General features: G+C 37.2%; 3 protein-coding genes and 2 pseudogenes across 5 annotated transcripts; 3 read left to right on the top strand and 2 right to left on the bottom strand.

The window, feature by feature from the left end:
* Positions 1 to 212: 212 nt before the first annotated feature.
* On the top strand, positions 213 to 6,255 carry LOC113704333 (homeobox protein knotted-1-like 7). Its single transcript, XM_027226175.2, has 5 exons — positions 213 to 671; positions 1,135 to 1,255; positions 4,486 to 4,676; positions 4,905 to 5,036; positions 5,840 to 6,255. Exons 1-5 carry the CDS (start codon positions 354 to 356, stop codon positions 5,978 to 5,980), a joined length of 903 nt encoding a protein of 300 aa, XP_027081976.1. The 5' UTR covers positions 213 to 353; the 3' UTR covers positions 5,981 to 6,255.
* A 2,235-nt stretch (positions 6,256 to 8,490) lies between these two features.
* Positions 8,491 to 16,215, top strand: LOC113702821 (phospholipase D beta 1). The gene is made up of 11 exons (XM_027223965.2): positions 8,491 to 9,345; positions 9,435 to 10,496; positions 11,207 to 11,323; positions 11,717 to 11,911; positions 12,458 to 12,706; positions 12,788 to 12,856; positions 12,950 to 13,097; positions 13,474 to 13,622; positions 14,836 to 15,012; positions 15,102 to 15,299; positions 15,542 to 16,215. The coding sequence occupies exons 2-11, from the start codon at positions 9,549 to 9,551 to the stop codon at positions 15,833 to 15,835; spliced, it is 2,544 nt and encodes an 847-aa protein (XP_027079766.1). The 5' UTR covers positions 8,491 to 9,345; positions 9,435 to 9,548; the 3' UTR covers positions 15,836 to 16,215.
* Positions 16,216 to 18,189: 1,974 nt separating this feature from the next.
* Positions 18,190 to 23,839, top strand: LOC113703646 (bifunctional dTDP-4-dehydrorhamnose 3,5-epimerase/dTDP-4-dehydrorhamnose reductase-like). Of its 3 annotated transcripts, XR_011819843.1 has the most exons (5): positions 18,190 to 18,781; positions 19,989 to 20,530; positions 21,543 to 22,142; positions 22,257 to 22,883; positions 22,979 to 23,839. XR_011819843.1 is itself a non-coding variant. In XM_027225081.2 (2 exons), exons 1-2 carry the CDS (start codon positions 18,329 to 18,331, stop codon positions 20,436 to 20,438), a joined length of 903 nt encoding a protein of 300 aa, XP_027080882.1. In that variant the 5' UTR covers positions 18,190 to 18,328; the 3' UTR covers positions 20,439 to 20,623. The 3 variants fall into 3 exon arrangements, 1 of the variants encoding a protein (XP_027080882.1); XR_011819842.1 differs by having other exon boundaries at positions 22,257 to 23,839; XM_027225081.2 differs by lacking the exons at positions 21,543 to 22,142; positions 22,257 to 22,883; positions 22,979 to 23,839 and having other exon boundaries at positions 19,989 to 20,623.
* Positions 21,465 to 22,634, bottom strand: LOC113704994 (subtilisin-like protease SBT4.3; annotated as a pseudogene).
* LOC113703647 (cucumisin-like) lies at positions 23,271 to 24,310 on the bottom strand (annotated as a pseudogene).
* Between the last annotated feature and the right edge of the window lie 660 nt (positions 24,311 to 24,970).

Consider the following 24,970-nt stretch of genomic DNA (forward strand, 5'->3'; position numbering starts at 1 on the left):
TCTAAAATAGGGATAGCATCTTTCTTTTTCTCTGTATCTGTTAAAATCTGCAACTCTACACTACAGCACAGGTGCAGAAAGTTTTGTGTATCAGATCCCAATTTTAGGACTTCTCTACTACCAATAACAGCATAACTCTGTCCCCCTCCCCCCTCTCCCTTTTTCCTTTTTTTATCTGAACTCTCGTCCTCCTTTGTGGTCCTAAAACTCAACCCCACTTTTTCCATCTTTTTTACTTTCATCAGAAACCCTTTTTCCTCATGATGCTCTTTCTCATGACTTCAAAGTTGTGTATGTGACAGCATACATAAAGAGAAGAGAAAAGAAAAGAACATTTCTTCGGGTGGAAAAAGATGCAGGAACAGGGTTTAGGCATGATGGCTGGGAGTGGAAGCGGAGGACTAGGTGGTTTGGGTGATGTTTCAGTGGCAATCCCAGCTGGTGATTATCAAAATAGACAACTTAAGGCTGAGATTGCTACTCATCCTTTGTATGAACAGCTGCTTTCAGCCCATGTAGCATGTCTTCGTGTAGCAACTCCTATTGATCACTTGCCTCTTATTGATGCTCAGCTTTCTCAATCTCACCATATTTTAAGATCTTATGCTTCTCAGCAGCATCTTTCCCACTGCTTATCTCCCCATGAAAGGCAAGACCTTGATAATTTCTTGGTAGGTCTCTGGCTTTTTCCTGCTTCTCAATAAAGTTGTGATCTTTTTTGGGGTTTTTGTAATAAAAATCTTTTCTTTATGACGCATTTCATCTTTGAAGGCTTAAAATGATAATCGGTTTTGGTGACCAACGCGACAAAGATAGTACCAGGGTTTTCTTTTATCAAAAAAAAAAAAAAAATTCTTTGTTCCTTTTTTATTTCAGTAACAAAAATCTTCTCTTCCTTTCCTTTCTATGCATTTCAGCTGAAAAGAATGAAATAGGAATGGTTTGGGTGATTAGATTCAACAAGGACAGTATTACATGTTCTTCTGTTTCTTTTTTTTTCTTCTGGATTTTATGTGTTTTTCATTTTCAATAAAATCTTGTGGAAAAAACAACTCGTCTTTTTTTTTAATGTATTTCATCCTAAAAAAGTTGAAATAGTTATGGGTTCTTTTCATTGTTCCTTAAATGCAACAGGGGCAGTACTTGTTAGTTTTGTGCTCCTTTAAAGAGCAGCTTCAACAACATGTCAGAGTCCATGCAGTTGAAGCAGTCATGGCCTGCCGTGAAATTGAGCAGAACTTACAAGCTCTGACGGGTAAAGCAGAAGCAATAATAGTTAATCTTCTTTTGTGCAGCATAATATGAGAATACGCTACCATAAATGATTATCCGTACAATTTTACTCATCAAGGCCAGTTTTTGTTGCATGGATTATTGGACTTTGATATATATATATATATATATCAGCTGTTTTCTTTAATCTTTCCTCTTGTGATTTCTTGAATCAATAATGCTGCTGTAGTTTTGTTTTTTGGGGGATGGTGATGGGATGTGCTGATCTTTTGATTTTGAGATTATTGGTTTGATGATGAGTTTGGTGGGCAGAAGGGATAAGAAAGTTCAATTTGGGGTTCTTAGACTTCTAGCAAGTTTATTTTGAAGGTACAACTAAAGGTGGGTGGGGTGGGGACCTCTCTAAATTTTTAGATTAAAGTTAGGTTAGGAAGGGATTTAGTTGGTTGTCTTTGTAACAAGTAAGCATAACAGCAAGGGTGGCAACAACCGATAGGTCCAATATACCACCATCAAGGCACCAACCGATGAGGGGCTGCATTTGAAAGGAATGGTTAGGTCTTCTACATTTCTTGCCTTGTGTGTTTACTCCCCAATTTGGAAACCTATCCATACGATATACAATGACTAGAGGATCAAATTGATAATCATTTTTTTTTCTTCTTTTTGGTTTTGGTTTTGATTGACTTCAATATATATGGTATCAGTTTAAGTTTTGACTACTACTAAAACTTCTGAACTAAATCCTTCTCTACTGACTTTCTTGATCTGTGGTGCATGCTTGTGTATAGTGCGGGTAGATAGTCATACTTTTTAGTGCATCAATTTCTTAAGAAATGGAGAAACTTTGGACTTTAAAGTGAGAGGACTGTTTTCGTTGCATGTTTATCTACCTAACAAATTTGTAAGTGAAAGGGTTGGTATAAAATTTGATATACTCAAAGGAGTACTCACTTTTATTATATTTCCTTATTTTTCCTGATTGAAATGCAAACACTTAATTGGTTTTGCCCCTTAATATTTTTTCCTTTGTCTCACCTATACTAGTGGCATCAGAAATAAGTAATTTCTCGCTAGATCTACATAGCTCTATTGGTAGTGATTTATGTGTTGCATTGCACCATGCAACTCCATGCTTTCTTTAGGTTCATCGTTAGGTTTAGGTAAATTATTCTTAAGGCATACCTAAATATATTTTTTCGAGTTGTTCGGAACATGAACTTCAAGAAATGAGAAAGATAACAGCCCTTCTTCTTCTTCTTCTTCTTTTTTCATAATTCAAATTAGTTTAAGCATTCAATAATTTATCCAGAAGAATTCAAGTGGTTTAATATTTACAAATTCTTCAAAATATTTTTACTTTCTTCTTGTGGTAGTTGGTACTGTTTAATCGGAACTCTGCACATAAATGATCCTACTAAAATCAGTTTCGTTTTTATTAAAATAAGTATTCTTAATATATTTTAGTAGAGATAGAAGGTTTCTATATAAATTTTTTTGGTGCTGTCATACGAACCTCCAGTTACAGCTTATATTTTTCATTTCTTCTTGCCAAACATAAATAAGACTGGCTGCAGCCGCCCTGAGAAATGAGTGGAAACAAGCCATATTTACTTGTGTAGGGTACATTTTCCATCGGAGAAATTTGAGGCAAAAAAACTAATAAGATATATTTCATGATTGTCAATGTCAACGAAAAGAATTATTCAATTTTCCAAGCATAGTTCAATCTAAAAGCTTCAGTCTATAACGAAAGGACCATTCATATCAAGAAAGATCTTTATTAACACAATGGAAGAATAAAACAAAAGGTGAAGCAGTGAGAAAGGAGTGCATTATATCTAGTCACAAATCACTAGTTTATAAATTTTGTCAACATGGATGATGCTACTAAATCCTCTCGCTGTCTAGAGCTCTCGAGACACATGCATGTCAAGGATTAATCACTATCATAAAGGTCACATTCTGGACCAGTCAATTTCCAATGATGTTTGTATCTGTACAGGACTTTTTAGAGGGTTATATCCTTGAAAAGTTAATTAGAAACTCATGGAATCATTTTGCTTTGTCTTTTTTTTTTTTTTTAAAGAAGTTCGTTGAATCATAAAGCATGCCATTCTTGTAGATCTTCAATCCGTTTTGATGTTTTGATTATTAGTAATCCCACTTGATATATTTAGATACTTCTTCGGTGAACTCTTAAGGTTTCAATCTCTATTGGTATTACGCTGAATCCTTGCAGCAGTAAAAGTAGGTTCCCTTGTGTCTTTCTTTTGCCCCTTGATACATTCAGAAGTCGGGGGTTTAACTCTCCTTGCCTTTCTTTTAACAATGAAGGACACATGTAGCCAAAATGGCCCCTGGAAAAAACTTTGCCAAACTGGTTGGCTTTTTTTTTCTTTTTTTTTTTTTAAAGGTTTTAGAGAAAGCTTTCATCATTATTTTAATTTTCTTGCAATGAACCTGGGGAACCTAGCAATTGTAAATGGTTTTTGTTTGGACAATCAGAAAGTTATGAACTTGAGTATTTGTGAAAGAAAATACAAGAGAAAGGAAAAGGTATGTGTTCAAATTAGAAAGCGTTTCGTAGACAATGTGGCCATCCAGTTACTGGGGGCAGAGCAGAGGGAAACTGCTTAATGGGCTGCAAAGCAAAGGTGTTTCGTTCGAAATCAACAAGAATCCGCATTTAAATGAAAACTAGTTTTGGTTGGATACAACTAGACTTGGTTTTTTCTAACTCAAAAACTGATCACGCGTGCTATATACGGGCCTGGTCTGGATGGACATTAAGCTTCCAGGCTTGTAATTTATGCCAGTGGAACAAATTCTTGATGGTTAATGCTGAAATATAGAAATATAATTAAATACTAATTAAAGTTGCTTTTGGTCATGATATCTTTAATTTCAAAAGTAATAAAAGAATCAATAACAAACTTCTAGCATCATATGGTCATGCAAGAGTCCATAGTTTGATAATGGTCTTTGTTTGTCAGCATCAGACATGAACATCAGGACAGGTATAGACTAAGACTACCATCTTGAATATAGATGCATGCAATGGGGAAGCTTTATGGTTCCATAATATTGCTAGCGAGATTGATGAATATACAAGTTGTTTGCCAATTATTTGATGAGTGGAAGTTTAACGTAAAAGAATAGGAAATAGAAGATGGCATGTCACGACTTTCCCAATTGCAAGCAGGTAAGTTCTTTAATTGTTTGACTGATAATCTTTCTGTGTAACCTCAGGCATAAGTATTGGTGAAGGAAGTGGTGCAACGATGTCAGATGATGAGGATGAGCTGCAGATGGATTTCTCGTTAGATCAATCAGGAGCTGATGGACATGACATGATGGGATTTGGCCCCCTTCTTCCAACAGAATCAGAAAGGTCTCTGATGGAGAGAGTTCGCCAGGAGCTAAAGCTTGAGTTGAAACAGGTGAATTTTGGGAACTGTCCCTAACCTCAACAACTATCTTTGTGATTGACCTGGAAAATTAACCAGAACTGTGGAACACTACCAGAGACTTTTGCATTGCCTAAAGAGACTCCATCACATGGAAATCTTCAATTGTATCTGTCTTCTATATTCTGATTTCTTGTTGGCAAAAGCTTGCATCAGTGTGAAATTGCAGTCGTTGCATTAAGTACATCCACAACTTTGCAGGGATTCAGATCAAGAATTGAGGATGTAAGAGAGGAAATATTAAGAAAAAGGAGGGCTGGAAAATTACCAGGTGACACTACGTCGGTGCTGAAGAATTGGTGGCAGCAACACTCAAAGTGGCCTTACCCAACTGTAAGTCCAATCTGACGAATATACAATAAGCTAAATCCAGACATCTGTTTACTTAATATTGCCCTAGCAAACTGATTGGGGCTGATTAATCCACACCAAGGAATCAAAGTGGAGACTATACTATTATGTACCATGAATCAAATAAACTCTCCAATACTTCATCTAGGAGCTAGGTCAAAGTTTTAGCATGGAGATTAGTTTTCGTTAAACCTTGTTCTTGAATTCCTTAACCATATGCAGTTGAAAGAGTCTAAGAGTATCGAATTGTTCCTCCTTTTCTGTTTCTAATCCAGGAGCCTAGGGATTAATTATATTACAAAATTTTATGGGCTTAGGTAGAATCTACAGAACTTTGGTTTTCTTGGTTTAATTACAGTAGGAACTATTTCAAATTAACCAAATATGAGTACTTTAGGGGCCTTCCAACTATGGGCATGCCTGTGATTTAAGAGGTGGTATGATGGAAACTTAGATAGGAGTGTCCAATGTTTCTCAGAACTTTATATGTGATCAAGATGCAAGTCTATGCTGCCCTTTCTTGGACTTTGATTTCAAAAAGGCATGAGGAGGTTGGGTGGAAAGAGAGCTTCTTTCAGAAATCAGTGATCCCCTCCCAACTCTATTCTTGCTTTTGCATTCAGGAACACAATTAGTAGCTTGTATCTACTTCTAGTCACGGGTTGTATATACAGGAAAAGCTAAGTTAAAACCAATAATCCCAATCAAATAGAACTTGATAGAGACTATTCAGTGCTGCCTCATGCTTAGTGATGTAAAATAAGCATGCTCTCTTTGCATTACAGGAAGATGACAAGGCAAAACTTGTAGAAGAGACAGGGTTGCAGCTCAAGCAAATTAACAATTGGTTCATCAACCAGAGGAAGCGCAATTGGCACAGCAGCTCTCAATCTGTTACGTCCCTGAAGTCCAAGCGCAAGAGATAGATACATTTTGACTGGGAAACAAGCGATGCATTTAGATCCATGCTGATATTAGATCACTACTAAGCCAGAGGTCCGGACAACAACTTGTGCAAAAACTAAGAAACTGGTAGATAGAGAAGTCATACATCAGGTGAGAGTGTATAATAGCTTTAACATGGTGCCGCACATACATGACTTTAGATTGCTGGGAATTAAGAAAAACTGTCTAACAGATTTCTTTTGTAATTCTGGAATTCGTGTGATGGGTATAGCAAGCAATTTCATCTGTTCCAAAAGTAGAAATAAAGTTTGACACTCATGCAATGCAATCAATGCACAAGGACCAGCAAAAGAAAAAAAAGGGGGGGGGGGGAACAAAATGTCTGCAGAGTTCTTCCCCTTCTCATAATTATAAACTTCAGCTTCATGATTAGCATTTTTTCTCCTTGGTTTCCACGGTCGCTCTAGATGAAATTTTTTTAATAAACAGAATCCCGTTTGTTTGCGTGCATCATTACCGGAAAAGATTATTTGACCTGATAGGAATATAATAGCATTAGCATGAAGTTCATTGGTGTCACAGTCTGATTGAAGACCAGCCTGGCAAGAATATTCAAACAAAATCAATCTTTGGCTGGTATCTTGAAGTCATTCAACATTGTACACCTTATTAAAAATAAACAGACCAACCACCTTTAAACAATACCAACCTGTAGTTTCTAATTTAATATTTCTTGCATAGTTTAGGATACTAAAATACTCTAATGGCAATCGATAGTGGATTATCACCAAATGATGTCTTATTATCAGCCCAAAGCGTCATAAACAAGTAAGTCGAAATCGTGTGAAGGTGATTAGGATATAAATGGTTATGACGACTAGCTATGGGATTAAATCACTTATATGGTAGTAACAGAAAAGTGAACTTTATATCAAAATAAATTGAAGCAAAATAAAATCTGGAAGCTGTGAAGAAGAGGGTCTTTTTTTTTTTTTTTTTTTTATGATTAAGATTCCAAGAATTACAGGCCATGAATTTAAATTCTCCTTTCTCATTTTCGTTTCTTAAATTCCACCGTTCCCCCTGCTAACGCAGGTAAATAATGCAGTCTTTGGCCCAAAATTCTTTTCCAGCATAAATTGATGCTGGAAATAAATGTGTGTATATAAGTTTAACTTTCTGACAGAAACTTGCATGACGATTATATTTGATTGTTGGAAATGTGATATAAATATGCAACATTACTTAAAGTTATTATAACTTAATTTCAGTATATGTCGTAATTCGTTCGATCACAAATATGGAGCTACAAAGGGTAGATTATGCTGATCTTCTTCTTTATCTTAATTGACGAAAACTTGCATTGAAAGCAAGATAACTTCTAAACTCGGGGCTTTTAACACATATGAATCGGTAAAAAATTAAGCACAGACCAGTGGTAGAACTTTTTTATCCACATACCTTGTAGTTAAATCTTTCTCCACATCAGTATAATTAAATAGCATGTTCACTACTTTCCTATGAATAACTTATTTCATTTTATGTTTGGTCAATAGCTCATTAATGCATTGCACCTAGTCTTTATGATGTTAACCACGTAGGTAAGTATGTATTTTATTAGAGGTGAGGGTTGGATTGGAATGGGTAATATAGTGGGAGGGATTGTGAGCACGGGATCACGAGTTTAAAACCTCTCACATACAAAAAAAAAAAAAAGAAGATAAAAGTCTATATTTTATTATTCCTTAATACCTCGACACTTAAAAAGATCAAGTTAGAACTGGTTTCCTAGAAATGGAGGGACGGGTTTGTTAAAAATTGTATTACGAAATGGAGAGGAAGTGGAAAATGAATAATCTTACTTCTAATTTTGCTTTTCAAATGCCAACTTTACACGATCAATTTAAATCATTTCAATTCTTTATTCTTAACTTGACGATTGTCTTTATTCACGTTAACTGGACGATTACTTTAGAGACGTCTCAACAATCTTTATTTTTAACTTGACAAAGTTATTGCTCACATTGCACTCTTTAACTATTCTTAGACCGCATTTCAATTTACGTGATATACTAACTTCAATTTCTAACATTTTGCAATCTACTGCAGTTAACTAGATTTCAATAAATTGGAGTAGATTTCATCCAACCAGTGAGTGGTAAAGAGACCCTTTCAACACTTTCTATTATTTTTTTTCAATATCAAGAAATTAAGATGCCAAATTGCCCTTCAGGTCAAAGCTAATAATAGTTCTATCTACTCAACGGATGGATGAGAGAGAGGGAGAGAGAGAGAGAGAGAGAGCTGTGTCAAATTTTTTATAATTGAAAAAGAATAAGGCTTTTATTAAATCGAACGAAAAGAAAAAAAAAACATAATTTGATGCCTTTCTTGATTTGAAAAAAAAAAAAAAAAGGCATTTGGTGGACATTGAAAACAAGGGCTGTAAGGATCTTCTTACCAGCCACCGGCCACATAAAATCTGATCCAATTTGCAAGAATTTACTTAATTGTAGTGAATAGTTTTTTGGGGTGCGCAAGCTGCAATTTCAACCCATTTTCTTATTCTTAATTTGAGGACCGTCTTTCATCATCTTCCTAAATCCAAAGTTGCCTTCTGATAGCAACTTTTTATACTGACGAAAAAAGGACTTTGGTAATTCCGTTTACCCTATCCACGAGTTAGAATTTAGAAAGACTTTGGGATTTACTTCCCAGCAGTCTGTTTTGAAATTTTCTCCTCGGTCTTTCCTCCCCGGTCCTCACTCCTTACCAACAAGTCTTCAGAATCTTTTTGCCCGCTTCCATTTCCCGTCTATAACTCTCTATTTGTGCCAAAAGAAACAAAAAAACTAGAAAAATGAATGTTGACAATTTTTAATATGGGACTTTAATAAGCAGATTAAATTTGAGCCCAATTCATTAAAATTAACGGCAAAGAACCGATTGCAATCTTTGTGGCTTTTCTTGTTTTCGTTTAGGAGGTTGTTTACCATTAATATCTCCACCTGAGAATTGAGATCCTTCCACTCGTTTGATTTTTTAATTACACATGGAGGCTGTTTCACCAATGTGGACCTTTCTTCTGCTTACTTGTTCAACGTCAAAGCCGTCTTCTTTCTTGATTTTTCTTCTTCTTCCAATTCACATCTGCACAAGACTTTTACCCAATCCTCAATTCTTTCTTCACTTTCAAACAGAACCCACATTGCCATTTTCTGAAACAATCCTCACACGTTGTCTCTGTCTATAAAAGAGACAACTTGTGAGGATCGGTTTCATATTTACCATCCCAATTGCGATATAATGCAGAACCTTGATTAGACCAGGTGTTCATTTTTCGATACTGATAATCATTCAAGAAGGAATTTGATACCTCGATCAAGTAAGCACCCCTTTTCTATTTTTGACAGATTATTGCTGATATTTCAGAAATTTAAGTCACAGTTGACTTTTATTTTTGGGTGATTTCAGATGATCAGAAGATAGTAGTCAGTAAGCATTGTTGATGTCAGCATTGGTCAAAATTTGAACTTTTGAAGTTTGGTTACATTTACCTTCCGGTGGTGCCGTTGGGAAAGTGCTAAAATGTCTCATTTTACTCATTCTGATTCATTGTCTGATGATATCTCAGGGCACGGGCAGGGCGTACAAGTTGTGCCGTTCAAGACCTCTCAGGGGTCATTGAAGGTGTTACTGTTGCATGGGAATTTGGATATTTGGGTGAAAGATGCCAAGAATCTTCCAAACTTGGATCAGTTTCATAAAAATTTTATTGATAGGTTTAAACTGGGAGGCAAAACTGAAGGAAGTTCATCGAAAGGGAATACAAGTGATCCTTATGTAACAATTTCAATCTCTAATGCAGTTATTGGTAGAACTTTTGTGATTAGAAATAGTGAGAACCCTGTTTGGATGCAGCACTTTTATGTCCCTGTTGCACATCATGCAGCAGAAGTGCATTTTGTTGTTAAAGATGATGATGTTGTAGGGTCGCAAATCATGGGGGCAGTTGGGATTCCAGTGGAACAAATATTCTCTGGTGCAAAAGTTGAGGGTACATTTCCAGTTCTTAATGCTAGTGGAAAATCATGTAAACAAGGAGCAGTCTTGACTTTATCAATTCAGTACACCCCAATGGAGAAAGTGCCTCTTTATCATGGTGGAGTTGGATCAGGTCCTTATCAGGGTGTCCCTGGTACTTATTTTCCCCTTAGGAGGGGCGGAAATGTTCAGCTTTATCAAGATGCTCATGTACATGAAGGTAGCCTTCCAAGTTCAATGCTTGATAATGGTTTGCAGTACCAGCATGGACGTTGCTGGCATGACATCTTCAATGCCATAAGTCAGGCTCAACGTCTGGTCTACATCACTGGATGGTCTGTCAACCACCTAGTTTCACTTGTTCGAGATACTGGCAACCCAACGAAAAGTATTCTGGGAGACCTTCTAAAAGAAAAGTCTCAGGAAGGTGTAAGAGTCTTGCTTCTAGTTTGGGATGATCCCACTTCCAGGAGCATTTTGGGCTTTAAAACTGTAAGAAATCATATCACTTCTTCTTACGCATTTAGTCCAGAATTTCTGGTTTGTTTCCCCTTACCTTTCTTTTGTTATGTTCTCAACCTTAAAGAAATTAGCACTTGGCATATGTCTGAACCACTTAAAAGTGCATTTATAAATATAAACTAGGATGTAAATTGATTAGTTCATAGAGTAAACAACCAGAAAGAGGTTGCAACTTTGGATATTATTTTTTAGATCAGAAAGAAAGCGGAAATGGCTTAATTCATGTAGTGGTGATTATGTTACATCTTTTGAAAAATGTTTGGGTGGGGTTAATGGCTTTTATTTTTTCCCTAGAGCTTTAGCCTGATAACTTCATTTCATCTTCTAACCCGTCATAGATGCCTAATAGAATTTCCTCACACCATTTTCCTAAGTCCTAACATTGCCTGCTTTCGCAACATACTTTGATTTGAGGAGTTCTTTGGTATTGATAGGGAGGTCTATGTCCCATAGGCAATGCTAGCAGTATCTACTAATATTTCTCATTGGAAGTACGGTATTGTTTTGTATAGATCAAACCTTATCTTTTGGCTTGAGGACACGTAATGAATTGGTAGTGAAAGATGTTATTATCTCTGCTGCTTTATTCATCCTGCAGTGTTGTAGCTAAATTTTAGCTTTTGCATTCCTTTGCAGTTAGAATTAGCTATGTAATAGTTTTCATTATTGCTGATTTTCAGGAGGGGGTCATGGGTACCAGTGATGAGGAGACTCGTAGATTCTTTAAGCATTCTTCAGTTCAAGTTCTGCTCTGTCCCCGTTCTGCTGGAAAAGGGCATAGCTGGGCCAAAAAAAAGGTTTATTGATATATACATATATATTCTTTTACATCATTATATATTTCCCAGACCTAAATCTACTGTATGAAACGAAGAACTGCCTCTATCTATAACAGCAATAGCATAAAACTTTTGTTGCAGGTCTACAGTGTTAATCGGGTAAAGAATAGGAAAGAATGTATGCATTTTGGTATAGTCATATGGATTCAAATGAAAATTTTCTTACCCAAGCAATTGATACATTCTTTTTGGTCCTATCATGATTCTTTATCAAGCTCTAAGTCTCTAACTATGTATCTATTAATGCTTCTGGATTAGCCATCACTGTCTACACCATCCTTCCTTTTCCATTTGCTATTACACAATTTAACTTTTCAGTTTTAACATTAGACTTATTTTGGTTTTTATCAGGAGGTGGGAACAATCTACACTCACCATCAGAAGAGTGTAATTGTAGATGCTGATGCAGGTAACTATAAGAGAAAAATCATAGCGTTTATTGGAGGACTTGACTTAACCACAGGGAGATATGATACTCCAGAACACCCCATTTTTCGAACTTTGCAGACTGTACACAAAGAGGACTATCATAATCCTAATTATACGGTAATCCCTGATTTTGTTAAGTACTATTTGATTATCTGACCTATGATATTGCCTTCTTCCTCTTTCCTGTTTTGATAAGCATACGACATAATGACACCCTCAGATTTAGTGGTGTTAGATTCACATATTTTAGTGCATCTCAAATTTAGTAGTGTTAGATTCACATATTTTAGTGAACCATCCAGGCACATTAGTGAAATTTGATGGGTCAAGTTCTTCAATTACTGTTTGGTCTCCTGAATATTGTTTGCAATTTACTGCTTCATTCTGATATTTGGGAATTGTATTTAAAATTGCTATGCTTTGTAGAGATGCTTAACTTTTTATGAATAAAAGCTTATGCAATTATACTAAAGAAATTACTAGCGAAGACAACTTTCTAAACAATTACTCAGGATTCAATGTGATTATACTGATAAAGTTTAAACTGGTAAGTCTGGTCAAAATAATCCCTGAACATTGGTTCTGCAGCATGGAGCTAAGTTTCTGCAACGGAGACAAAATGTACTTAATTTTTCTCTTTTCCTGTTCTTATATGCTTTACAGGGTTCTACAGCAGGGTGTCCCAGAGAAGCATGGCATGATTTGCATTGTCGAATTGATGGCCCAGCTGCTTACGATATCTTAACCAACTTTGAAGAGCGCTGGTTGAGGGCTTCAAAGCGTCATGGGCTTCAGAAAATGAAATCGTCATTTGATGATTCACTGCTCAAGCTTGAAAGGATTCCTGAAATATTAGGAATACATGATGTGTCCATTCAACATGATGATAATCCAGAGGCTTGGCATGTGCAGGTATAAGATGATTGCAGTTCTGAATTAGTTGTTCACATTTTTGTTTTGGCTATTTAATTATACAATTACTTTCTTATGTAGGTTTTTCGTTCAATCGATTCAAGCTCTGTTAAAGGCTTTCCAAAAGATCCAAAAGATGCTACAGACAAGGTGAGGCAACTTTTAGCTCTTACCCGATTCTCAAGGCTGTGAATCCACGCTCTCTTCCACGATTGAGAAATTTTTTTCACTGAATGATGACAGAACCTCTTGTGTGGGAAGAATGTTCTCATAGACATGAGTATACATACTGCATATGTAAAGGCAATCCGTGCTGCCCAACATTTCATTTACATCGAGAATCAGTACTTCCTTGGGTCATCCTACAATTGGAATAACTATAAAGATCTAGGTAAGGATTCTTAGATTGTATTGCTGATGGAAAATCACTATTGCTATATTTATAGTCTTTTGGCAGCAATTTTTTTGTACTTGCACTGTAAAACTATATAGAGTAGATACAAATTATCACAATTCAGTTTCATATACATCAGAATTTTAAAGTGTTCTATAGATGCATTCAAGCCCTCAATTCCAATTGCAATCCTGTTGCTTATGATAGTTCATAGATGTGTAAGGAGGTAAAAAGAAGTATAATATCTTGTGCAAGCTATGCTTCCGGTGGTGACAATGGGACCTTAAACTTACTTTGGTCATCTAAATTCTGATAGGCCTTGAAAAAGCTAGAGATATTCTGGGACTAATTATGAGATTTTTTCTACCTGCAGGTGCAAACAATTTGATTCCGATGGAAATTGCACTCAAAATTGCAAATAAAATTAGAGCACATGAGAGGTTTTCAGCATATATTGTTCTCCCCATGTGGCCAGAAGGTGCTCCTACTAGTACTGCAACTCAGAGAATTTTATTTTGGCAGGTAGATTCCAACTATTTTTATCCTGTTCAGTTCGTTGTTGTCAGATGGAACATGTCATTTTTAGCATTATGTTATATACCATTTATCCCGCGATTTAGGACTCTATGCCATGGTAGTCAAAGGGAACAATTGGTTTATAATATCAGTGTGTAGCATTGTGATTTCTGCTATTGCATTGATATCTCTTGCTGTTTTTTTATTGCTGACATCTGCACAAGTTTTGAACGTCCTCCTCCTAAAATTTCCATGGCTATGACGGCACTTGTTAAGTTTTGCAATACAACTACTTATTTCCTAAGTATGCTTGTATTAACTCATTATTCTATTGGTCTATACTATGTTGATTGCCCCTTACATTCAGAACTTTCATTAGTCTACATGTGCTTCTTTAATCTTGTGAACCAAGCATTACTTCAGTAGCTGGTTCTTGATCTCATTAAAATTTGATTATCACAGTGCGCATGCAAGCATAGATGTAAACCGACTAAAAGAATTATCAACTACATTTACTTCCCCAGTTTCTCTTGATTGCACATAGCCACTCGTGTTTGGCCAAGATAATTACCCCAAACCCTCCTTTCGTTTTCTATCCATTTCATATGCATGGATGTTTTTTTGGGGGGTTGGGGGGGTGTTTATACATAACTTCTAATTGCAAGATAGTCAAGTAAAAGGAACTCAAGTTTTAGTGCAGATGCTTACACATTATCTTAACAGCGACAAAAGTTTTGTAAAGTGCTTATGGCTTGGATCCACAAAGATAGTCTTAGAGCTCTATCTTCTGTTTGATGACCTTTTGTTTGAGTAATATCTGAACATGTTTATTGGTCAACAAGGGGAGAGAATAATGTTTAGGTGCCTTTAGTAAATGAAACAATGTTGGTTTTTGCCATGTGCCTCCATGTTCTGATTTAACCAGTATGTGGTATGCTGCTTGGAAGATGCTAATCAAGGTACTTTATGAAAAGTGCTAGAAGCATGCCTATAAATATTTTCATGTCACTTATGTGGATAAATTCTCTTTCTATTAGTCTTATTTCTTTTGGAATCACATGCTATTGCAATAATAATCACTCTGGAGCTCTATCCTCTTCTAGCTGCTCTAGAATTTTGATTTAGTTAATCACAACTAAGTCAAAGTGATTGAATGTGAATGATGATATGGCTTGTTCTCCATCTAATGAGATGAATGATGTTTTCATTTCTTCTCCAGCATAATACAATGCAAATGATGTATGACACCATCTACAAAGCTTTAGTTGAAGTAGGGCTTGAGAGGACGTGCGAACCTCAAGACTTTTTGAATTTCTTTTGCCTTGGAAATCGTGAGGCTGAAGGGTATGGAGGCATTTCAGATGCCAAGAGCAGTGCTGCCGCAAACACTCCTCAAGTACATATTCTTCACACCTTAACTACTTTCTAGGTTGCATCCAAAATAAATTTATTTCTTGATTTTTGGTCTGTCGCATATCACATCAGGTACGCAGTCGGAAGAGCCGCCGGTTCATGACTTATGTCCACTCAAAAGGGATGATAGTTGATGATGAGTATGTAATCCTTGGATCTGCAAACATTAACCAGCGCTCTTTGGAAGGTACTAGAGACACTGAAATTGCAATGGGTGCATATCAACCTTATAATACATTGGCAAGGAAACACACCAGACCGCGTGGACAGGTACATACTTTGAGGTCTAACTAATTCTCAAATCATGTCTGAAACTGATGCTATATGATCATGATTTTGAATTCATTGGTTGGAGATAGGGGCTTCTTTTGAGTACTGATCTAAGCTTAAATATCACATTTCTAATGGATCATACAAGGCAATTATTTATCTTCGGGGCCTAGATATTGATAAGCTTCGCTAGATGCTAAATGTATGTTTTAAACAAAATTCTTTTGCATATTTGAATGCAGATATTTGGCTACAGAATGTCGCTGTGGGCAGAGCACATTGGGTTTCTGGAGAGATGCTTTGAGCGACCAGAAAGCCTTGAATGTGTTAGACGTGTAAGAGCACTAGGTGAGCTGAATTGGTCTCAATATGCATCTGAAGAAGTAACTGACATGAGGGGTCACCTTCTCAAGTATCCTGTTGGGGTGGATGCTATGGGGAAAGTTACGCCTCTTCGAGGTTGTGAAACATTCCCGGACATGGGTGGAAACATAGTAGGAACATTTGTTGCCATTCAAGAAAATCTTACCATCTGATCAAATGCATCCCTCAAGTTCTAACTCCATCAGCGTAGTCGTATTAGTTCTCTGGCTTTGGAGCAGTTTCAGATGAGTAGACATTTTTGGCTATAATGAATCCCTCCTTAGATCTTCTTCTTCTCTTCCTTTTCTCCCTTTCTTATAGATGGGTGCTTGGCAGATGTTGGGGGGGTTTTTTAGTATAGATTTAATCAGCTGTAATCTTCGATGATTGTCATCTTTTGTAATTTTTGCAGATAATTTTAGTCTGCGGTTTTCTTTTTAAGTCAAAAATTTCTTCTGAGGGAAAAGAATTCTGTAAAAATCTTCTGGTTTACCAGAACCTATTCGTTCTGCATTTTTTTTTTTCCAATGCATGTCCTGTGGAATTTTGGTCATGTATAGTATAGCACTCTATCTCACCAAGCATATATAGCTCTGAGGCTAGACATGCTAACATGGCAATACACATTTAGACGAGGTTCATTGGAGATTTTCCACCAACTTATATCATGCATATAATAAGCCAGATTAATTTTTATCATACATATTATTATTATACATAAACAAACTAAAATTTCAAGTAGTTACTTGCGATACAAGCGAAGGTATTGACTCATTTAAACGCTCATTTAATTTTACGGTATATTGTCAGGATTGATGCAATTGACAAACGAACCTGTTCAGGCTTTTCGCTTAAACGACTCATCACCAGATGCAATTGACAAACTACTTTCCCTAGATAAAATTAATGTACTGTGTTTTAGTGTTGCGATCGAGATCCAAAATTCATGTTGAAACCCCACTACCCACATCGATCCACAACCTCAATTCTCTCGGTACCCTCTTTTTTTTGTTTTTTTTTTGTCGACACGATAGAATTCCTATAACCTAAACTAGCCTATTCTAGAGGGGAAGGGGAGGGGACTCGATGTGAGTAGAAACTCCATCGAAACTGGTCAATGAAGACCGTCACATATTGTGACAAATTTTGTGGGAGGCAAGGTTCGAACCCTTGACCTCCCGCACCACCAAGCCTAAGAAGGCTTGGGATGACCACTGGACCAAAGGCCCAATGGCCTCTCGGTACCCTCACTTGGCAGCTTTGTGAATTGTATAATCAACAATGATCTAATAGAAAACGTACAACTGCATTCACTTCCACATGCTCCCTTATAGAATACCATTTTCTGGATCTACCATACGCATTGATCCTGCACTAATTATTTACACCTTGGTAACAAGTATAATATATGACAATTGAATATTTGGAGTTTAATGTAATGTTTGGTTGCCTAACGAGTGCTCATATTCGTGTTAGCGTGCCAGTTCAAATGTTGAATTTATGAAAAGTAAAAATTAAATAAAAAAAGTAAATAAATATAAAAGAAGGTAATAATTGATAATGCATGTATTCACAGGATAGGTTTGAATGTGATTCAGATGCGTTAATAAGTACTTATTCTTTTTTTAAAAAAAAAAAAAAAAAACTCCCTTTGAGATTGAGAGGGAGTGTTGAACTTGAAATGCTCAATGAGAAATAAGTACTAGTAGTACCATATAAAGATGCTACCTCCATTGGGATCTGGATTTTTGTTGCTGATCTATCTGGAATTAAAGTATTTTTAAGATCTAATTTACCATTAAAAAAATAAAAGCATATTAAAAGGCCTGAGATGTGCCCCTCCCTATAATCGCCCATTATTTCGGCAGCCACACGTCCGTGTGTTCCCTCGCCTGTCCAAGCGTTGCACAACTACCATGCACAGTCACAAATTGCCTCCCCCACCTCCATGTACTGTACTAAACAGCCACAAATAATTCCCACTTGAAAATAAAATTTTGGTAAAAGAATAAAAAGATTCTAAAATTATTTTTAAATTACAAAAAGTTAATTTGTAAAAAAATTATGATCGGGCAGCCGTAAAATTGAAATGTAGAGGTTCGAAAATTTCTATTGAATTGCATTGGAAATACTTTTGAGACAGAATAATCATAGCGTCAAAAATGTCTATTGAATTGTACGCAATTTTCTAAGAATTATTGCTTCTTTTCGAGAAAATTACAGAGCAAATTTCGTATTTTATTTGGTGACATAGATGCATTATACAAGCGTGGAATTTTACAACAACTTTTACGTACCGTTTTTATGAGTGAGTAATTGTTGAATGTGTAAAAATAGATAGTATTAATCTTTAAATAATTTTAAAAACTTAAATTATTAAACCACGTAACAAGAATTTATTGTCGAAGGCATATTTATATGCATATCTTTGCTCAAGTCACATTAAAACACACAATAGATCCAAATGTATTCTAAAAAACCTCTCTCGTCCCACAAATAAAAAAAAAACCAAAAGATATTACCCAAAAGAGAAAATAAAAAATAAACGTCACTTTATAAAGGTAAGCGGTACTTGCTGTCTGTGTATATACCACAGTCTCATTTGGATTCCGTCCTCCTTCTCAGCTTAAAACAAAGCTCAGATTTTTATTCCGAGCTTTTCAGACATGGGTTTCCCAGCTAACGGCTCAGCTGAAACCAAGCCCCTCAAGTTTCTGATCTACGGCAGAACTGGCTGGATAGGCGGCTTGCTGGGAAAGCTATGCGAAGCTCAAGGGATCAATTACACATATGGGTCAGGTCGGCTCGAGAGCCGGGAATCATTGGAATCCGATATTGCTAGTGTTAACCCGACCCATGTCTTCAATGCCGCCGGCGTCACGGGTCGTCCCAACGTCGACTGGTGCGAGTCCCACAAAGTTGAGACCATCCGGACCAACGTTGTCGGCACGCTGACGTTGGCTGACGTGTGCAGGGAGAAAGGTTTGATCTTGATTAATTATGCTACCGGCTGCATTTTTGAGTATGATGCGGCTCATCTACTCGGGTCGGGTGTTGGATTCAAGGAGGAGGATACTCCCAACTTTATTGGATCTTTCTATTCCAAGACCAAAGCCATGGTGGGTTCTCTTTCCTTTTATCTTTTCATTCATTTTTGGTTTCCTATATGAAATTCTAATAATTTATGTTTTTTTTTTTTTGGAAATTGTGATTAACTGAGCTCAAGTTGTTATTTGGGTGTTTTCTTTTCTTAATATGGGATATTATTAATCTGTATCATTAGATACTGGTTAGGCTGAATGGTTGTCAACTGAAGATGAGCATTTATGGAGTATTTTGGATGCAGATATTTAAAAATTTTGGAATTTGACCTTTTTCTCATGGGCCACTGCATTAGACTACTGCAGAATTTTGGGCATGGATTTCTAGGGTGGGGTGTGCGTATATATTATATTATTGTTGGATCTGGAATCTTGGAGGGTGGATCTTGTAGTGATTTTGGTTTTCTTTTACCAAGATTCTGTAGATAAGCTGAAGAGTAAATGGTCTATTTGGGAATAAAGTCTCTGTTTAGGTCATTTGTTTGAAGTAGGGAGAATTATGTGAACCAAAAGCAAAAACGATCAAATTGGAGAATTCTGCAATTCTAAATCTAGAGCTGCTTGAAATTCGCCCATGGTAGCATAATTACTTAAAGAAAGAAAAAAGAGGAGAAAAGGTAAGTCAAAGATACTTGATGGGGAAATTTAGATGAGAACTCATACTGTGGTGTTTTCCCAGTCATTAAACCGATTCATTTGTTAAATGCAATTTGCCCGAGTTGAAGCTAATGGGATGAATTCTCTAATTTGAAGAAAAATTTATGTGGTTCATGAAGTTTTAGGAGAGTGAACTGAGTCTCCTCATGACCAAACATTAGAGTATCTCAATTATAGACACGTTAGCTGCACGTTTACATGAACTTTTAGATGTTTATTCATATTATATGTTGAGTACTGGTCACCAAATGCTCTTGCTTTGGGTTGAAATTGGTGGCCTTCTTCTGAAACTTGTTCTTTAAGGTGGTCTCAAACTGTCAACAAGTTTGATTTTATTTATTTCCAAACTGGTTCAGTGGTTGTATTCCTGATAGCTGGTGTTCAAGCTGGCCTATAGCAGAATTTTTTTGTTGTCATTTTAATTCATGATGGAGTATGCAATTCTATTTTTTAAGTCCTAAAATGAAAATTTTCAATGAAAAGGGGATATATTTGAAAGAATAATGACATTTAACAATTCACTAACAATTCTGATAGTGAATCCTTATCGCCGTTTCTTTTTTGGCAGGTTGAAGATTTGCTTAAGAACTATGAGAATGTCTGCACATTGCGTGTACGGATGCCCATCTCATCTGATTTGGCCAATCCTCGTAATTTCATTACCAAGATCACTAGATATGAGAAGGTGGTAAATATACCAAACTCGATGACAATCTTGGATGAACTCCTTCCCATTTCGATTGAAATGGCAAAAAGGGACCTCACCGGCATATGGAACTTCACAAATCCTGGAGTTGTCAGCCACAATGAAATCCTGGAGATGTACAAAGAATATATTGACCCAAAGTTTACATGGAAGAATTTTACCCTTGACGAGCAAGCAAAGGTGATAGTTGCCCCACGGAGCAATAATGAGCTCGATGCGACAAAACTAAAAAATGAATTTCCTGAACTCTTATCCATTAAGGAATCCCTCTTAAAGTACGTGTTCAAGCCAAATCAAAAGACCGCTGCTTGAAACTTAGAGATATGAAGTTTGTTGTCCAATATTTTTTCTTTCAGGGAGGTTCAAGATGATCTCTCCATTATATGGTTGCTCTTCCTAAACAGGCATGTATGATTAGCCCTTCTCTGTACCCAATATGTTGTTGCATTTGTATTTTCTCCATGATGAATAAATCAGTTTCAATGTTTTGAGCTTTACACTATACACAATTCGGAATTCTTCCGTTCTGTGATGATTATGTTAGGAAAAGTAGACATGCAAGATACAGGTTTGCTACTTCATTATTGTGCTTCATCGAATGTTAACAAGAAGCTGATTTTGAGGATCCTAGAGTATAGTTTTATCACTGCTGGAGTGGCAAATGTTTTTGCTATTTATCTGCAGTCAACCTTTGATTCTGGCCAAGTTTCATCCTGCGTAACTGACACATGCAGAATCAATGAACCAAATGATGGCGAATGCAAAAGTAGGACGTTGCAAACACGGAGTCATGTAGCAAAATCCCTTGGTTACAAGGACGGGAAAACAGGTTCTTGTTTAGTCCTGCACTTGCTCTGCAGTTGACGTCCTTGCTGAGAGCGAAAGAACTTTGCAAAATTACTGAGGGAAGAAAAGTCGTACAAATCTGAGAACTGTAGAAGAATTAAATTTGTAAAACTAATCTGCTCAGTCCACAAAGATAGCAGAACAAATGATCCAACTAATGATAGAGGATCCTAAAATCAGTGACTCGTCGGACTAAATAATAGATTGACATCACTGTTTGCCCTTCTCTTTTGCTGTTGATATCTCAATACTGTAGTGTTGCTGTCAAAGGGGTGTAGTTAATTATGCTCTAATAACATTTTTCTCCCATGTTTTTTAACCTTTTTTCACTTATAAGATCATAGCCCGTCTCATTATGATAACAGCAGAACCATTTGCTTTCTGCTGTCAGAAGAAAGGAAAAGAAAATTTGAGAGTGGATGATTAAATTAAATACAGGAAGACACTTAGCAGACAACAACTATTTTTGTTTTGCGGAGAACAGATCCCAGCCAAATCATTGCTCCACTCCTTTAAGGAGATTCTCAGCCACGGCATGCAATATTAATCCTTTTTTTTTCTGCAATGCAGGGAAATTACTGCTGGAGTCTTCGTGATCAGGCATCATCATAGGACGCGGGGCTGGAGCGGTTGTCAGAACAACCGCTCCGGAAGGTGTAATACCATGTGTACATGATGTAACATCATCTGTACAAGGTGTAACAATTGAACAACAGCGAGTAAAATAAAACACCATTTTTGTGGGTCCCACACGGCGTGAAAATCGAGTTACAAAACGTGATCTGAGCCGCACAAAATTTTTTAGCTTCATCCAGGCCGTCAACTGCCTGGGACGGTTGTCTCTGACAACCGTCCAGGCCCCTCGTCCATCATCATAAGGAGCACCAGGTCTGTAGTTGTACACCGCCAGAGGCATCTTCACCTGATGAACACCATCTGCCCAAACCACAGCACCTGACGTGATTGGCTGCTGCGTAATCTTCGGTCCAGTGACTCTAACGGTGAAGGATTTTTCCCCCCAACAGAAGAGAATGTAAGGGTGGATGGTTTCACCGTAGCATTATATATGCTTGACTGCAGTAAGCGTAGGGCAGCATGGTAGGTTGATGGTTTGCCAACATTGGTCACTGTTCTGGTGAAAACGGCATTGATTTCCTGTCCATCACCAAGGTACAATGCCATGGTAGGATAGTTGAGATCCCAGCCTCTTCCGGGAGTTATACCTTTACAAGTGCTATTTTCTCCAGTGATCTGTCTGAGATTGTCGATGTTGTGTTTGCATAGGAACTTCACATAATCTTCCTCGTCAGCAGCAAAAATTAGTCCCTGCTTGATTGCACGTGTAGGGTTGATGTGACCAGCACCATATGAAAATTCAAGATCGGGATGCTTCCTTGGATCCACATCGAAAGAAGTGGTCATGAGGGCAGATTTGATGGCAGCAGGGGACCAATCGGGGTGAGCAGCCTTGACATAAGCAGCTGCAGCGCTAGCATGAGGGGTCGCCATGGATGTCCCAGAGATTACATTGTACATGAGACTTCTTGTGTCACTGGCATAGGGAGTAGGTGGTGCGATTGGAGACCAGGCAGCGAGGATGTCCATCCCTGGGGCGGTGATGTCAGGCTGGTAGTAAGTAGTATCAATGAATAAATGAAACATAGCATATGTTGGACTACTGAATACAAAATTGTGCTATGAATAGAGACACATAATGCATCACTTTGAGAATGTCTGCAGAGATGGGGTTTGGTCCTCTTGAAGAGAAAGAAGCCACAATTGGAGCCGAGATGTCCTTAAAGCTGGTTTCAGCAACCATGATACTTGCAACTGGACTTCTGCATGCATTTTAAGTAATGTTTGGATCCAAGATCAGAATTTAAGTCAAGATGGTATTTAGAAAATATAGAAGTATGCTAATTTCGTACTCTCTGTTTTTGATATAATCCAAAACTTCGACACCATCTTCTGCGCTGATCGCTAAAGCTGGAAATGGGTAATTGTAGGCAACGTCATATCCTGTGGAATGCGCGATGATGGTACCCAGCAGTAGGAACCAGAATGTTAGTAGTTGAAGGGGGAACACTGCAGAAGACAATCTTTCCTTTCACTTTCGCAGCATTCAATGCACCAGGTAAGCAATAACCTGCATCATATGGACCATAACCACCACTAGAGTTGGGTGCATCTCCGCCCCAGATTAATGGGTATGTACATGTCCCATTTCCTGTGATGTCGAAGTTATTGATGGCAAGTCCCTGCATTATTGGTGCACCAAAGTTAGGAAGAAAAAAAATCTTAATTCCCTTCGTCACAACCCAAAAATCTCATATTGATTTTTACATTGAGAACTAGTTCATTACCCAAGACTACTGGGGTGATGAATTTGCGGTCAATAGTGCTAGCAGCAACCGTCAGCGACCATGGTTAGTAGTTGGAGAGAGATACAGGAAGAGGACCAGAGTTTCCTCCTGCATTTGAAGGCTAAAATGCCCATGTTTCATAGCATGAAAAGACCCAATTGCAATGGCGCTTTCAAAGTAGTCATATGGATCACTAGCTGCTATTGAAACTGATATAATATCAACACCATCAGCAGTTGCATTATCAGAAGCTTTGAGGATATCTGTCTCAGAAGATCCTTCGTGCCAGGAGACTTTGTACACCGCAATTCTGGCATTGGGGACTTCACCTCTTGCAACACCCTCTGCAAGACCGAAATAGCTTGCTCCCTTAATCCTTCGACCTGCAATAGTCGAGGAAACATGAGTACCATGTCCCATTGTATCTCTTGGTGGTGTGATATCTGTTTTATGGTATGTTTTGTCGCTTTTATAATAACGAGCCCCAATGATCTTCCTGCATTACCAATATGACTTATATTAATCGGCCACATTTTTTTAAAAAAAAAAAAGAAGAAGAATCTGAAAAATTTTGCTAGTACATGAACCTATTATGATGTCTCCATATATAAAAATGGTTACCTGTTGCATGTGAAATTAGTAGCTTTGCAAGTTCCCTTCCATTTAGCTGGTGGAGGGCCAAGATTTGCATCGTCGAAGCTTTCATGTTCGGGCCAGATGCCTAAAAGCGAAGCAGATCAAAAGTACAACTAATTATCCTGATAAATAAGCTCAAACTGAAGAATTGAGAAGGAATGAACAATTGATACAGGAGTGAGAAGTTCATTTACCAGAGTCCACAACTCCAACGATCACGTCTGCTTCATAAGAAGGTCCATCCTGGATCTTGTCAGTGCTAAGACCCATGAAATCCCAAGAACTTGTAGTTTGCAGGTGGGAAATTCGGTTTGGGAAAACCGAGGTCACTCCTTTCATCTCTGCACCAAAGGGATAAACTCAAAGCTTTTTTTTTTTCAATATCTTTCTGGGGCAATCTACAAATGATTTCTTACTTCAAATTGTCACAGCTTCTGCTGCGGTTAACATTGCAGCAAATCCATTGAAACTTCTGCAGTAACTATGAACTATTGACTGCTAGGCAAATGAAGCACTGAAGTTGAGCAAAAGAATAAGAAGGATCAATGTAGTGACTAAGAATTCAACTCTTGTTTCTTAAATACAATGCAGGAGGATAGTTACGAGAAATTAAGGGTAAAACAATAACTAATACTAACTAATGATTTCGGAAACAGCAGGAATTACTTGTCCAAGAAACTAGTAACTGAGTCACTAATCCCTTCCTAAAACACACACACACAAGGTCTTTTCATGCATTACCTCTATTTCTCCTTGCACACTTATTCAGCAAAGCATGCTAACAAATGAACAATCCAGTTTTGTCATACTACCCCGGCAATTTTTTCCTCATTTTCTTCTCGTTGCTTATCCACGAGAAAGAATAAAACTACTAATTCTACTTTCTATTGTTGGTTTGTAGTTAGTATTAGAAGCAGTATCAAAAAAGTGCATTAAAAACCTTCCAAGCACATTTCTCAGAATTGAGTGGTGTCCAGAAATAACTGATGCTTTCCCTCG

This window comes from Coffea arabica, chromosome 8e (assembly GCF_036785885.1).
Source record: "Coffea arabica cultivar ET-39 chromosome 8e, Coffea Arabica ET-39 HiFi, whole genome shotgun sequence".
NCBI classification, from domain to species: Eukaryota; Viridiplantae; Streptophyta; class Magnoliopsida; order Gentianales; family Rubiaceae; genus Coffea; species Coffea arabica.

Bases quoted from the DNA above. Each gene is read 5' to 3' on its own strand.
- LOC113704333 (XM_027226175.2), top strand. From the start codon at position 354: ATGCAGGAACAGGGTTTAGGCATGATGGCTGGGAGTGGAAGCGGAGGA. The intron at 1,256-4,485 runs GTAAAGCAGAAG...GTGTAACCTCAG, and splicing joins GAACTTACAAGCTCTGACGG to GCATAAGTATTGGTGAAGGA. The intron at 5,037-5,839 runs GTAAGTCCAATC...TTTGCATTACAG, and splicing joins CAAAGTGGCCTTACCCAACT to GAAGATGACAAGGCAAAACT.
- LOC113702821 (XM_027223965.2), top strand. From the start codon at position 9,549: ATGTCTCATTTTACTCATTCTGATTCATTGTCTGATGATATCTCAGGG. The intron at 11,912-12,457 runs GTAATCCCTGAT...TATGCTTTACAG, and splicing joins ATCATAATCCTAATTATACG to GGTTCTACAGCAGGGTGTCC. The intron at 15,013-15,101 runs GTACATATTCTT...ATATCACATCAG, and splicing joins CTGCCGCAAACACTCCTCAA to GTACGCAGTCGGAAGAGCCG.
- LOC113703646 (XM_027225081.2), top strand. From the start codon at position 18,329: ATGGGTTTCCCAGCTAACGGCTCAGCTGAAACCAAGCCCCTCAAGTTT. The intron at 18,782-19,988 runs GTGGGTTCTCTT...CTTTTTTGGCAG, and splicing joins ATTCCAAGACCAAAGCCATG to GTTGAAGATTTGCTTAAGAA.